Source organism: Thermobia domestica, chromosome 3, assembly GCF_964235325.1.
Source record: "Thermobia domestica chromosome 3, izTheDome1.hap1.1, whole genome shotgun sequence".
In the NCBI taxonomy this organism is placed as follows: domain Eukaryota; kingdom Metazoa; phylum Arthropoda; class Insecta; order Zygentoma; family Lepismatidae; genus Thermobia; species Thermobia domestica.
The window spans coordinates 163,081,047-163,097,141 of NC_137456.1; the positions used below are offsets into that span (position 1 = coordinate 163,081,047).

A 16,095-nucleotide genomic window follows, 5' to 3' on the forward strand; every position below is an offset into this window, starting at 1 on the left:
TAACTGAATAAAGTTGATACACTCATACCGAAGTTGCGTCGTCACACACACACACATTATCGTATGAGTACTGTCAGCTGTTTAGTTTCATAGTCTAATTCTAAAGACTATTGTGTAGATCTTTCATACACATGCTAAAGTCGGTTAATTATGGTTCTAACACTGCATCCGTTGAGGTGTTTCACGGTAAATTTCGATAAACTATCCTTACATCCTATTAAAATTTATTTGGAATAATTGAGAAATTATGTTCTTTAAAACAAAAAAGTAGAAGAATGAAGTACTAGGATAAATATTTTTAAAAAGTTATACTGTAAAAATTCGCGTATGCGAAGAATGTAAAATTAAAATGCAGCAATTAATTTTAATAGTTACATAGTACTGTAGATTTAGAAAGATGAACATCAATTATGTTAACTATGTTAACTTTGTATTTTCAGTGTGTTCTTCAAAGGTGTAGCTTTCGCCTTCCTGGCTAGTGGGGGAGGTCCTTGGGTGCACGGAGTGCCGAATAAGAGTTCTGATAGAGCATTGAACGCAATATATTGATCGGTTTCCATCATAAAATTGTAGGTACAAGTCTCATATAGCCCAGATGCTGAAAAGGGGATATCAAACTCCAGCCAACTAAGATATAACCTTGATTTTCTAGATTCGTTCATCCTTCACCGTATTTTACAGTTTAAAATAGATTATTTCCTCATACACGTTATATTATTTTCCCGCTAGAAAACAGATTTTTTTTTATTTTTCCGCTATTTCTGTTCAACATTCAGGTTCTGCTTATTGCTTTTAGTGCTTATAGAAGTTCAAGATATATATATTATTTTCCTCTGATTTTTCTTTGATTTCATTTTGCTAATACTTTTATTACATCGTTCAACTAACATTACTGAAGCGAGTGTACAAGTTTCCCATTTAATTTTTGTATTAATATATCATACTTCAAATATTTAAAAGTAATTTTCTTTGCCTTAGAGTACATAGAGGATGAGTTTTCTGGGAAGTTTTTTCATAAGCACCTCGAAATTTCCATCCTTTTCTCCCCTTTAATTACAACCTTATGACATTATATTGCAGTGTGTGCATTGATGAGATCAAGTCATTGTAATAGTGGAGAGGATAAATGATTCATGTGAATTTTGAGTACGCAGCTCTCAACACTACATAAAGCTTTGTGTGTGTAACATGATCTTGATGTACGTATTTTAAAATTTAAAACATCCCTGAAAATGGGAAAATGTCAAATGATACTGTTGGATGCATATTTGTTACAGAACTGCCCTATGGTTTACAAAGTATTTAATATATTCATGCGTTTAAGCATTTCAATTACTCATGTTTTCAGGATACCATTCTCTTTTATTTTATCCATGTTTATCGCGTAACTAACAATAAATGACAATTTTGTACAGGAAAATGCATCAAAATGTGTTACCAAACCATTTCATCCATGTTGTGTTTTATAATAGTAATATCTAATTAAATGCATATTTCCTACAATTCGACACTTACTATGCAGTGTTGCAAAGTAAGGGCACTACAGTGTCACAAACTTTGAAAAACAATCACATTTTAAATGGTTCTATAAGAGCAATAATGTAAGTGGGCACGAACGTGGGGTAACGCACAAGTACCTCAGTGACGAACACTGTAGTCATTATACGATATATTTCAAAGAAGTGGAAGGGAGTTATAAAGAATTGAAAATTTGTTCGAATGATTCTACTTCGTAAAAATGCTTAGATATATATGGCATCCAATTACGTAGATCGCATCCTGTATACTGCAGGAAAACAGAATTCAAAAATTAGCTTTCATTCAACAATAAATTGTGTGAAGTAAGGATGGACGTAAGTTATCGTTAGCTGAAAAAATGTTAACAGATTGAGTTCGTTAATCAACTCAGTCGAGATAATCACTCTAGCTATCTATTGCAAAAGAACAGAATTCAAAAATTCTCTTTCATTCAACAATTATTATGTTAAGTAAGGATGGTCGTAAGTCACTGTTATCCGTGAACATGTTAACGGATTGAGTTCGTTAATGAACTCAGCAGGGATAATCGCCCTGGTTATCTACTGGTGGGGGAGGAGAGAATTCGCTTTCGTTCAACAGTTATCGACGTACTAATATTACCATCTTATAAATCCTACTGTCTGATCTCCGGTAGAATAAAATCCAGTAATAATAATTATATTATTATTGGCGGCAAAGTAACAGAATACTAATTGGTGCCATAAAAATAAGTTTTCTGGATGTTGTAGAATCACGCAAGTTTACTGTGAAGCACTGATGGCTTATGTGGAAAGTAACGTCGGTTAAAAAAAATTACTAATTACTTTTATTGCTTCAAACTAAAGAAAGAAAATTTATCTAATGTTGTTATTCTTGTATGCAGGATTTAAAACATTAGATCAGTATGAAGCAATAAAAATTTATATTCCTTCCACATATGACTTCTCTCAGGAGCATCTTTTGAAAAAAAAATCATTTTATTCACCTCTGTCAATTCATTCATCTTCGGACAATATTATTGTTGAATAAGAATTAAAGGATAAAATAAGTAATTTTGTGCTATATCTGATTAACCATATTAACCATGCAGTGCACTGTAAGTTTTGGAATGTCATAATGTAAAACTTGAAGATTTACTTCAGTATCATTTCCATCTTTAACAAGTACTTATCATACAGTATCATTCTTTTTTTTTTTTTAATTTGCAGAACAAAAATATTCTCAACTTTCTCAAACTCTGCATGAGGATTTACATGCGCACACATAATTTTCTTCAGCTCTATTAGATCTATCAGTTGCTATACATCTGATCTTCACTTTTCTCATTTAAACGTGATTATATAATGTGTAGATTGTATTTTTTTTTAAAAAAATACTGTTGAACTCTTTCGTTGCCGTTAATTGATTTTTAATCAAAAGAAGTATAAATAATTTTTCAATTAAAACATGAACGACGTTTTATGAAAATCTTCCTTTTTTTTCAATTTTATCCTGAAACATATTTCACAAAATGAAAATGAATTTATTCCCTCATTCTTAACAGTTTCAACTTTCATGTTACGGATATAATTGGAAAACCTCTAAGAAAGTATACACGCCTTATTCCATTAAAACTGATTGCCTTTTATAAAAGTTATCATAGAACAAACATACAATATGATAAACCAATTACATATGTTCTGTGGAGTTGAATGTACTCCATTTTATCCCTAATTCTTCCTCTATTTCAATGCCAACGAGCAGGTCTATTTAAAAAATGTAAGTAATTACGCCAAGCTTTATAAAAAATAATTGTACGGAGGTTACCCGTGAAGATCATGAGAGAGAGAGAGAGAGAGAGAGAGAGAAATTATACCTAGGGTGATTCTTGTTCTGTTACACTTGCTTCAGTGATGTGAGTCAAACTATGTGATAGAGTATCTTGTAAGTTAGAATTCAAACTTTTCTGGTTTTCCTTATTTATTTACAAGAACTTGTCAGCGTAATCTTCGCTTCCTGCGTCTCCTTCACTTCTATTGAATCCTTACAAATGAATGAGAACATAGACCCCACAGCCAGATATGATCTTTTCATTCCAGAGTTTCAAGGAAAACGTATAATAAGTGAGATTTAGGAGCTGAATTTTCAAAAATCTTATTACAAAATCCTGCCAAACAAGATGACCAGTTACTATACTACTACTACTACTTGCTCAATAAAAATAAACTTCGCTAAAGACAATAAAGAGAATTTCACGATTCCACATATCTCGCCATTACTATATCAACGATAAACAATTGACTCCATTAGCGAATTGGACGAGATAATCACTGTAGCTATTTGTTGCAAAGAAAAATCGAAGAATTCGCTTTCGTTCAAGAATTTCCATGTGTAGTAACGGACGGACGGACTTACTAACGTTACAATCTTCTAAGGTCCACTGGCGTGATCATAATCAAAATCTCGATAAATTTGAGTGATAGTACAGTCAAGAAGTGTACGTTGGCTTGCATTCAGTAATTTTTATTTTAAATTTACTATGAACTGTTTGTTTTCTTATGTTAGTATCAACGTTTAAAGTATATTTAATAAACGATTCAATACTAGAGTTTCCGTCTCTAGTGCAAAGGAACAATGGTTCTGTCCCAGATAATGTAGTTTTCACGAATAACAGCATTTCCATGATCTTTTTGTCGGATTCTCCAGTTTGCTTCCATTATCTGATCAGCAATTGCTCCTTCATTCGTGCACCTGTTTTCAAATTTTAAAGTATACACGTCATAAACGTGAAACATTAAAGTAAAGATTTAATTTTACTTTCAAATTTGTGAGAATATCTAACAGTACTTCATTCTATTAACAGTTCTTCTTTCTATTCATCTTTTCAGGTTCATGGTAGTTCTTATTTGTCTTATATTCAGCGTATTATCCACTATAGAAGCGTACGCGAGATTTGCAGAGAAAACGTTATTTTGGATGGTAAGTACCATAAAGCTATTCAGATTCTTTTATATATAATTTCTTTAAAACTGTAAAAATTGTAAGATCTTTATTTTTCATAATTCGTTTATGAAGTTTTCGCCTGTATTTTGTTGTTAACTAGCGATAATTACCCGCTTCGCTGGGTTGAAATAAAAACTTGAAATGTTCAACTCCTTATGTTTTGTGTTTGGTAAAAATGACGGTAAAAATTAAATATTACTATTGTGGGCTGAATTTGAATTTAAATGGTAACACAAGTGTCACTCTTCATCTCAGCGACCCCGAAAACTATGGATTCGACACTAATATCGGTCATTTTTAAATATCTCCCCTCCCCTAAGTTATTTGTCAATGTGAAATGATATAAGCCATCCCAGGCTTGAACCTCATCTATGTAGCAAATTTGATCGAGATCGGTCGGGTGGTTCAAGCGGTGTGAAATCAGTCACTTTCATTCATTCATTCATTCATTTATATATATATATATATATATATATATATATATATATATAATATAAAATATTGTGTGTGTGTGTGTGTGTGTGTTACTGTCGTTCTCAAATATATGGGTATCCAACACTCAACGTTGAAGTGTTATTATTTTTTTATTAGAGGTAAAATTAGAACTCCCTATATGACCCTGGAATACTTAGAAAATTATTAACAACTATTTATTTACGTTTTAAACGGTAATTGATCCAGGAACTTTTCAAGAAAATATACTAATTTGTATTACACGTTAAGTACTACTAACATTTAATTATTCGTTGTAAGTTACAGGATGTTACGGTAAAAACTGCAATGTTATGACTTATCCTCAGATCTCCGCATTAAAAGATGACAAAATCTCTGTAAGCTTATTCATGTCATGTGAACAGTAAATAAATAAAATGTAATATTGTGTATGGTTGAATAAAACTTTTGTAGAGCGACGAAACATTAAAAGAGACATTCCCTCCCTCCTCTACCTCTTGTGGAAAAGTCTGTGAATGGAGTTAATCGATTACAAATGTAATTCCCGTTACAAATGTATTTTCAATTCAAGCTTGATGATAATTCTATCATTCAGTTTCAGTTAGGTTATTGAAATGTCATTTGTATTGGGTTTCTTCTACAAAACCCAGAAGAAAAGAAAGGAATTGAATGCTGCAATGCAAAACAATGAAACAAAGGATTGAGGAATGTGTGTTTTATTAGTTCAACCAAATAACTGTGTATTATCAAAATAAAAGAAATTACCTTTTAAAGGTTGATTCTTGCATAAATGTTTTTGCAAATACTTTATGTAAAATTTATTTAGTATAAGTTTTTGTTTATTGTATTATTTATCAGAATAATAATTAAATGTTAAGAAAATAAGGTTGATGGATGAAAAATCGCGTACTTTTGAAAGCTTTTTAGTATGCTGGGAAGGGAAATTTTTCAGGCATTCACTCTATTGAATCTATGCTTTAAAGCACTCGTCCTTGAACACACTCTTTTGTTGCATGAATTTACAGAATTCTACAAGCGTCATTTTAGGTTTTGTCAGACAAAGGCAAGATTGTCCACTCACATACGATTTTCAAGCTTTTTATTAATTTAATTATACAATTTATTAAAAAGCATGTTTTTTAAACTCGAGGAGATAGGGGGACAATGGCGCCCCCCTTAATGACGCCCCTGCAGTATCCGTTCTTGTATTTCCGTATTATAAACGGAAAACGTTAGTCTTGAAAAGTTCGAAGTATAGTATTCAATCTTAACATTGCGTTATTGTATAATTCGAGCACTGCTATACAAGAAGCTAGCTACTTTTTGATATTTTAAATAGTGTATGCAAATCTTGTCAACGCAAGCTTACCTTTCGCTAATTTCTGCAGTCCGAGTATGGTTTATGTACGAAACCTCAAATGCCATTGTGTAGACTAATTAACACCACTTTAGATGCAGTGCTGTTAAAAAGTGGAAACTCTGAGCATTGCTACTAATTGTTTAATGAGAAACGCAAATGCACGTACTCTATTATTGGTCTGTGATGAATCCCATCCGGTTCTAGCAACACCCGGTGGTAAATATTCGTACATGGAGAGAGAGAGAGAGAGAGAGAGAGATGATCCCTATGATACCCATTTGACCATCTATTATGACTGACGTTAATATTACAAGACATAATTAATCCCTTGATATGAGTCTCCCCACACCTAAAACCATGATTTCGTCATTTCTCTTGAACACTTTCTACAATCAAACTAATGATTTTAATGACTGACTAATATTAGTTCAATAAGCGTATGCTTCCTGCCATTTAGTTGGGAAACGATGCAATAAACATACCTATTGTTTGCATTAATATAATTGAATGTGCTAGTGTTATTATTTTAGTATAAAAATTTCATTGCATTGTCGTTATTGCAGAACTGTGGGAACAGGTCACTTTCAACTTAATTGAGGATATCTTTGTTACTAATACTATAACCAGTGTTTATAGTTCAGAAAATGAAATAAAATGTTTGAGTTTTACGTCCCACGGTTATGCCGGCTATATAGTTCTGGTCACATACCTAAAATTTGACACTAAGTGGAACTTAAACATTGTAATTAAAAGAAAGCAATACTATTAATATAATAGCAATAGCAATTGTTATCTGGGATTTCTCAACATCCAATTACTATCGTACTGTATCAATTTTCATGGTAATTAATTAGCAGAAACGAGAACTTAAATTTTGAATTAACTTTGTATGGTTTCTGTTTGTTTTGAGGAATTCAGTTGAAACTTTATTTTCTAAAGGAAAGTGAACAAAAATTCATCTTTAATCTTAAATTTGCTCAGTAAGTGAATACAAAATTTTATTTCTAAAGTATTATTGGTTTGAATATTGTTGTTAAATAAGTGTATTGTGTGTTGCATGAAATAGGAAATTCTGAAAGCAACATAGCCTGTTCATCTTTATTACACAAATAAAAAAAGTTAGTAACGTCAAACTTCCTTAAAACATGCCTTCCTATTAAAGGAATATTTTTTTTCGTGTGAATGGAAATAGAACTATAATATTAAACAGTCTTAAGATGTTTGTAAGTCTTGGAGGTTAAGATCGGACGTCAAAGGCCGACACTTCTGTTTCATAGGAACCGCTTTTACCTGTTTGAATCGAATTTGCGAGATGGTCGTTGACTCTCTATTTATCTACCAAATTAGCTTACGAACAAAGGTGGAGAAAAACATGATAGCTTACATTTCCAACCTTGTGACCAAAGTGACCAAAATATTACACAAGTACACTTCTGGTCATAGAGCATTTTTTTCGAACTTAGCTTTTTCGTCGTCTAGGTTTCTAAATCCCTACGTCTCTCAGAACTGTGCTTACTGGGAAATCTATTTTCCCTCAATTGCGCTATAGAGTAACATGACCCTTTGGAGCAGAGATATTGACTACCTGAAAGTTATCGTCAAGTAAATATGTAATTGCCATATACGAAAAGATCATAAAACATGACAAATGAAATCAAAATCTGGTTTACTAGATGATACAGGATTCATGTTTCTACGGAATGTAGATCACCAAGGTAAAATAATATAAATCAATAGACAGCTTCTAGAGTGAAGTCTTCTTGGTGTGGTGGTTAGCATAATTATTTTACATGCAGAAATTCATTCTACCATAGGTTCGAATCCTCTTTACGATTATTTTAAACAAAGAATCTGCGTTCTATTCCAAAGATTATGTATGTAAGAAAATTGTGTGTGTCACAGCTATGTAGTATAGTACATTACATCATATATATTAAACCATTCATAAATTCTTATGTCTCTAATGTATATTTTTGAGCCGAAAGTAACATTAAAAATGTTAATCTATTCTCCAGTATTTTGTGCAAAAGGAATCATTATGTAAGAAAATGTCACTAAGTTATATCTATAGTTTCAACCGCAACAAATGGGAATAATCCCGTTATCCTATAGAAAATACTTACTTCGATTCAAATGCAAAAACAAATTTGTCTTAAAAATATTCCAAATGGAATAGTTTCTAAAGTAATATAACACATTTATCGTATCGAAATAATTGCATTACAGACACCAAAGAGTATCATATTGGATTAAAGAGAATAAGCATCAAAGAATCAAAGGAAAATAACGAGAAAATCACTAATATGAATTACGTTTACTCCTATCTGGTCGGCCCGTTTCAGGAACAAAAAACAGGTGATCAGTAGAGCCATTTCTCGTAGCCACAACAACAGCCAATCAGAAGCCAGCAATTTTCTCAGCAAAACGCAAGACTCTATTCATAACTCTGGTATTCCTAAATAGTCACTAACAAGGAGAAGGCAGACTTTGGTAAGTGAACTTCGGGGCCATTTTTTTGCGAGGTGGTAGTGCACATTTAAAGAGTTAATATTACAAACTGAGAGAGCGCAATGTTAAAAAATAACCGAGGAAAACCGTCTTAAAGTTTTGTACTCGCCGCTTGTACCGTAAGACGCGCAAACTTATCAAGTGACGGCTTGGCAGAGTGAGAAGAACCTGAGACTCATGTGCAAAGGGTCCCGGGTTCAATTCCCATTCGAGTCACTTTTATTTTAGTTTTTAGCTTCAACCAATAAAGTAGCCATTTGCAACTATAAGTAAAATATTAATTCACCAATGTTTGTAGTGTACATATTAAAACAATAGAAATTTTCAATCGCTTGTAAAATCTTTCAATGATCCATGTTAACTAGGAACAAAATTTAATCTCTTCCGTAAATATTATTGTTACCTCAGTGGTTGTGTAAAAATGTTCTTGAAGCTTCATGTCTACATCTGTTGACAGTGTGCGAATTACAAGGGGAATGAGGGGGAAATCTCCTTTGGTTATAGTAACATCCAGTATTAGCAAAGAGGATTTCCCCCTCAACTTCTTTGTAATTCGCACACTGTCAACAGATGTAGACACGAAACGTCAAGAATATTTAGAACAACTGTCGTAACCATAATATAACTCGTGATATCAGTATATTTATGGAATACATTAAATTTTCTTACTAGTTAACAGAGAGCATTGAAAGATTTTACAAGTGATCGAAAATTTATATTGTTTTAATACATTATAAGCATATGGTGAATTAATATTTTACTTATAGTTACAAATGCTACTTTATTGCTTGAAGCAAAAAACTAAAATAAAAGCTTGACTCTAATGGGAATCGAACCCGGGACCCTTTGCACTTGTCTCAGGTTCTTCTCACTCTGCCATGCCGTCACTTGATAAGTTCGCGCGTCTTACGATATATGCGGCAAGTAGAAAACTTTAAGACTGCTTTTCTCTGTCATTTTTGGCCATTGCGCTCTCCCAGTTTGTAATATTAACTCGGTAAATGTGCACTACCACATCGCAAAAAATGGCTCCGAAGTTCACTTACCAGCATAATATTATAGTATATTATAATATAATATAATATACAATATAGCTCACATAAGTTCGGTCTTTCCATCACAGTCTCTGAAAATGAATGTAATGTCTCCATTCGAAACGGGTCGGATGTCAGTATCTTTACCTGGCCAATACGCCGAAAACACTTTCTTATACAAAACAAAAAAAAAAGTGTAACTTTCAGGCCAGCTGTCGTGAAATTTTCTTGGGTTTTCCTCATTCACAGCATGCAAATGCTAGGATGATATGTATAATAACATAATTGTCCCAGGCCACTTCCGTCTTTCCTCATTCCTCTCTTCGTCCCCAATTTACTGGGCAGTGTGGTCGCTGAAGGACGTCATCTCTCTTATTGATAGGCTAACATGGCCATAGCTGCCGAAAGCTCTAAACCCCATCCTAATTCTTATATCTATGAACTATGTATCAAGTAGATTTGTATGTGCTCAGGCAGACCATGTTTTCTCACGCATCTTCTTTCGTCCATTGCATGGCCTGTCTTTGACATCCTGAAGCAACCTGATGTTTGTCCCAGTCAAGTTGAACTGTTTTAAAATGCGGGTTCTTGCCAAAGCAATCTCGAGACACTGTCATTACCTGTGTCATTCTTTACTTCGTGTGTGGTCGTTTGCCACTAATCGTTCATCAGCTGCGTAACTACAACCACTCGCAACGACTATGGCTTCACAACTGAAATGATTCATATGACCTTCATCGCTGAAATACGGGACAGCGTTGTTTGAACCATGGAAACATTTACCAATACCACATCTAAAATTACAGTGACATTGTTTTCTGATAATCTAGTATAGAGGTACAGGGACTTCTCGTTCTCGGACACACTGTAGAGTAACTTAAATAACTCAGACATATAAGGAGTTCAGAACATTTGTGTAGACACAGAATTAATTTTGTCTGTGAACAATATATTTTCTGGTACGGGTTGGTGGGCAACATGGAAATTTTAGAAGTTTTCTGTCCCTCGGGAGAGTTGTTTTATACTTTGATAAGGTCTCTTCTCCGTAACTGCGTCTAGATATTCTGTCCTTGGTATTCCTCCTCTTGGTTTTCCTTCTGCCTTTCTCTCTATCTATCAACACAATGATCCAGTCGCAGTGCCGATTAAGATGTTCAAGCATGTTTTTTCTTCTTTTTCCTATTCTCTTCGTGATCTGTCGTCCTTCATTAGCTTTCTTTAGTAGTCTTCATTCTTTTTTCCTTTTGGTTCATGATATGCGTAGCATTCTGCGCCAATATCCCATCTCAAATGCTTCCAGCTTGGATATTTCAGCTTTTCTGAATGTCCACTGATCCGTAAAGCGGCATGTAAAATAGTGCATTATATGAAAATCATCAATTCAACTCAGAAATAGTTGGTTAGAAGAAATGTTATAATATTATATTTTACCAGAATTACTGTAGGTAATCTTACCTAGGTACTTAAAAACATCTCGCTGCATCACACTAAGATCTAATAGTAAACAGTCACACGAATAGATTCAGCTATCTACGCTAATGCTTGCCTGTCTGATGTTGATATATGCCGTTACCAAGCAGGCAATTTGTCGACGTAAAACTGTTTATGAAGATTTGATTGCAACTTACACTGTATTGTTTCAACTTAAAAATACGCCTGTATTAAAAATGGATAGTGATTATATTGAACATGAACGTTCTTTGCTACTTATTGTTAGAACGAGGAGGACGCAACCATGATGGGTCAATAATGAGGGAGTGCATTCTCCACAATTTTATATTACATTATTTTCAGCAAAAACATACGAAAAACTCCGACTTTTGTACAAGTGTGTGCGTTGATCATTAGAAAACTACTTCGGTAGTTTGGGGTTTGAGATAAGTGACAGGGATCATACACTTCAACAATGTATAGAATCACTAGTTAAGCAGATTTTAACCTATAGTGTACAGCAGGTCGAAGATACAGGTGCAACAACTAATACTTTCTAAACGCAAAAATATAGGACTGTAACCACACGTGTATTAGGGACTTTGTCTCATTCCAAGTAAATGATCTTAAAGAAGCAATCAAGATTTGAATATCATGTTCCCCAGATCCAGCATCACCAACTAAATGTTGTCCTTTTAGCAAATCAGATTAGATCAGAGAAAAGTGTTTTGATGTCATAGCTACAAACTCGTCGGAATGAAAGACACTTCGTGATCATTTGTATCAGCACAAACACGTAGTGAAAAGAGTTCAACGGTGTCGCAACCGTGTCCATTTCTCATCACAAAACCGTGTCCATTTCTCAATGAATTATTTTTTTTCTCTAGATTTCATGCAATGTAGTAGGTCTTTTTTTTTTTAAGTGAGAATACTTAACTACCATGCCTCTTTCTATGTTCTACTATTCATAAATTTCATTGTGTCCTTTATTTGACATTTCTTAAAATGTGGCAGGGATATATGATCATGTGCATAGACAAAGTATACTCCCCCCCCCCCTCCGATAACATGCGTGTCTTCATTGTTTTGCTAGCTTGACGTACTAGCGACCTTGTTGAGTTGCTCCAACGTAGCAACGAAGTTGTTCTCAGTCTTGACCCCTTAAATGGTCACCACATCGAAGAGAATATACTCGAACTCGAACATTATCATCATACAGCAATGCAACACATCATCTGGGATGAATATCACTCAGGGAATGTAGAAGCACTCAGGATCCTCTTCAAAACTGAAACGGCATTGCCCTGTAGTCACGGAGCTTCTACAGACAAAGTACGCTTACAGAGTGTGTGCAATCGCTGTTGAGGTCCATGGAGATATCGTTAAAATTTAATAACTTTCAAAGAGAACCAATTATAACTCCAAGCTCTGACATTTGAATCACAAAACCTTTTGAGAGAAACTAAAACCTATGCATGTACAAATTAAAAATATAATGTCTCATCTCTACGAGACAACCTGTAGTTTTTAGATATATGTGGACTGTAGTTAGAGTAATTTCCTTGCTTTTAACCTTAATATTATATTTGCTTAAGCGTTCGTCGTTAATTTTCAGCTAGAAACATACGATTTCACTAAAAAGAACTAGCTCAATGAGTAGCTACTATTTAGTTTGCAAGGTGTATGTAAATGATATATCTATGTACGTGGGTACTCATTGCTAAAAGGATTTACTGTCACATTATCCGGATGTGTTTTAATTTCACAAGTGACTTTCCATGTAATATTGGTGGTGGTTTTCAGAAAGAGAGAGAGATGAGAGACGAGAGTTTGTATCGAAAAAATATTCTAACCGTAATACGAATGTACGGGATAATGGATTTTCTCCCTGGTTCAAGTTTTTAGATTTTACCGTAATTTAAAATACATGAATATTCCAATATTGAATTGAATGATACATGTTATTTCTAACGCCTAAATTATTTCTAACATTATTCATACAGATCCCTCTAATTATTTATTAGTAATGTGATTGTCAGGTTTATTGTTATCAACTTTACTACATCCTTACCAATTTCAACTTGACATTTATTTCACATGAGCGAAAAAGAAACATTCTTATAGCCTACAGGAAACACTCATTCCTAAGCCAAGTTATTGGGACGGAATAAGACTATACAGACGAACAGCTCAGCATAACGAAATCCATAATACTCATTTATAAGCAACTGATTTCTTTGTCTTCGATGAGGCTATCCTTTAACAACCAACCATATTCGCTGGTCCAGTGGCTAGCGCGCGCATTTTGTGTACAGGATCTAAGTTTTTATTCCCAGTCAGAACGCCTAGAAATTTGAACGCATTACGGTGATGTGGATCCCACCTTTAAACTGTAGGTTCACGTCACATATACCTTCGGTGCTGAAAGAGACTATAAACTGGGACTGATCTGGGGTCAGCTCATGTAGCACAATGCGGTAGCTCTTAGTTTTGCTGAATTCACACTCAGTGGACTGGAACCTACCGAGTTGATTTGACAATCATGTGCTGATGGACAGATTTTCCTTAATTATATGTCGTATAATCTCAAAATACAGTGACTCGAAAAACTTCGCACAGTTACTATTTTTTTTTTTTTAGAATGAACGCCTGTAAACAACTATTGAACGAGCAAATTAAATTATTTATATATACAGGGTGTTAATGAACTATACCTACAAACAGTAAGAGGTGATTGCTCACATCAAAATAAGAAAAAAAAGTTCATATGGACCTAGGCTATGGCGAAAAGTGCATAGTTTCAGAGCTAGGGCTATCCAAAGTCGCGAAAAAGCCAAAATTTCGTCAGGCCCTATTTCGAATTCCAGAAACTGTGGATGGTGGTCCTTATCAGCAATCCAAAAAATGCATATTTCATCAATTTTCAATAAGTGTACAGGGTGTTCCCTACAGGTCGTAATTCTCCGATATGCTCTCAATAGAGTCTTCAGATATACCGTAATTTCAAGGAGGGTCCAAAGTGGCAGGAGGTTAGCCTTGACAACAATGGACATCCAATACTTCGGAGGGAAGTCGGAAGTGTTATAAGAACCAGCAGCTCCAAGTTTTTTTGAATAGCGTGTAATGTGATGTATTTCGTCACGGTATATTTCACGTTTTCTTCATTTATAAGCGTGAAAGAAAACATTGCAGCATGCGTTTTCCCGAGTACGAGAGATCGTGCTGCTGCTGATCCTTAACACTTTCGACATCGCACCAAAGTATTCCGTGTTCACTACTATCAAGGCCTATCGTTTGCCTACTTTGGACCAATCATAAAGTCAGAGCATATCTCAAAATTCTATTGATGGCATGTCTGGAAATTTCACCCTGAATGGAATACTCTGCACATTAATTGAACATTAATGAAATATGGATTTTTGGATTGAGTATGCGTGACTTCCTTTACGCTGATAAGGACTACCATCCACAGTTTCTCGAATTCGAAATAGGACCTCTTGAAATTGGGCTTTTTCGCGATTTTGGACAACCCTAGCTCTGAAATTATGCACTTTTCGCCATAGGTCGATATGAACTTTTTCTCTTATTTTGATGTAAGGAATAATCTCTTACAATTTGTCGGTATAGTTCATTAACACCATGTATAATGTGAACCCAATGCATTGCGCCACCTATTCAGTGTAGTTCGCTGATTTTACAACTTACTCCCGTCGAAAAAGTAATCGTACACTGTAGTTTTGTTCATAGCAAAGATACCTGTCAAGCACTGTTAGTGTGATTACTCTTGTATTGATGCTTGAGAAGGTTGCTGACAGAAGTAACCACCTATTTCTCGGTCTCCGTTCATCACAAACATTTAGGAAACGGTAAGGTGTTTCACAAAGGAAAAGAAACAACAGAGGAGGTTTCAAATTAGACTAAGTCGGTGTCTGAAAAATCTAAAATCATGGAACGACTTCTTTCAATGGTGCAGTTGATATTAGATTCAGCGTTACCAAGTCAATTAAAAACGAACGTAGGAGTGGTCACTCAGAAGAACTATCAAATAGATACAAGAACAGAATAGTGCATATTATCAAAATTAATCTAAATATAAGTGTTCGTGAGATTGCAGTAAGCTGCAGAGACGAGGAGTAAAGATATCATCGGCTGCAGTGAGGAATACGTTGAAAACAGTATGCTCTAAATACCGTATGTCAAGAAAAAAAACTTGGGTTAGTAGAGCAACCCAAAAGCATAAAAAGCATAATAGCAATTTACACATACGGTTGGTACGTTGAACATGGTTGTGGTTGTCTAAGGATCCAGAAGAAACTAATTTTAAAAGCATAATAAAGCATGATTTAAAATAAAGCATAAAGAATAATTTAAAATATATAGCACAATTCTTAAAAAATTCTCTTTAACTAGAAGTTTAACCTACTGTATTAATATTTTTAAAACCAATATTTACAATACAAAATCATTGAGAACATAATACAACAATGAAAAGCTTATTGGATCGAAAGATCCAATATATTTCATACATAAATTTTCTTGTACGTCTTATATCTGGAGAACTGCATATAGTGTATCCAAACCAAAACTATCACTTAACTCAGTTTGATGTACTTATTCCGTAAAATATACGGAAACTCGATTTATCTAGAGGCCGTTCAAAAATTTTGTAGCTCCTTACCCAACTTCTAACTATTGGCCAAGATAGCAATTATTGGCAATCTTTTGATCCATTTTTTGGATCATTTCTTAAATTCTTGTTTTTATTTCTGTGAACTTCCTGATGTAATCCTTTGATGTGGAGAAAAGAAA

At 34.1% G+C, this 16,095-nt stretch overlaps 1 protein-coding gene across 4 annotated transcripts in view; it reads left to right on the forward strand.

The window, feature by feature from the left end:
- Nucleotides 1–16,095, forward strand: part of LOC145680853 (potassium voltage-gated channel subfamily KQT member 1-like) — a 422,605-nt gene that overhangs the window by 273,069 nt on the left and 133,441 nt on the right. For all 4 annotated transcript variants that reach the window (XM_081751981.1, XM_081751982.1, XM_081751983.1 and 1 more), the window contains one exon: nt 4,386–4,476. In XM_081751981.1, the coding sequence (XP_081608107.1) occupies nt 4,386–4,476 (91 nt within the window). The remainder of the gene's footprint in view (nt 1–4,385; nt 4,477–16,095) is intronic.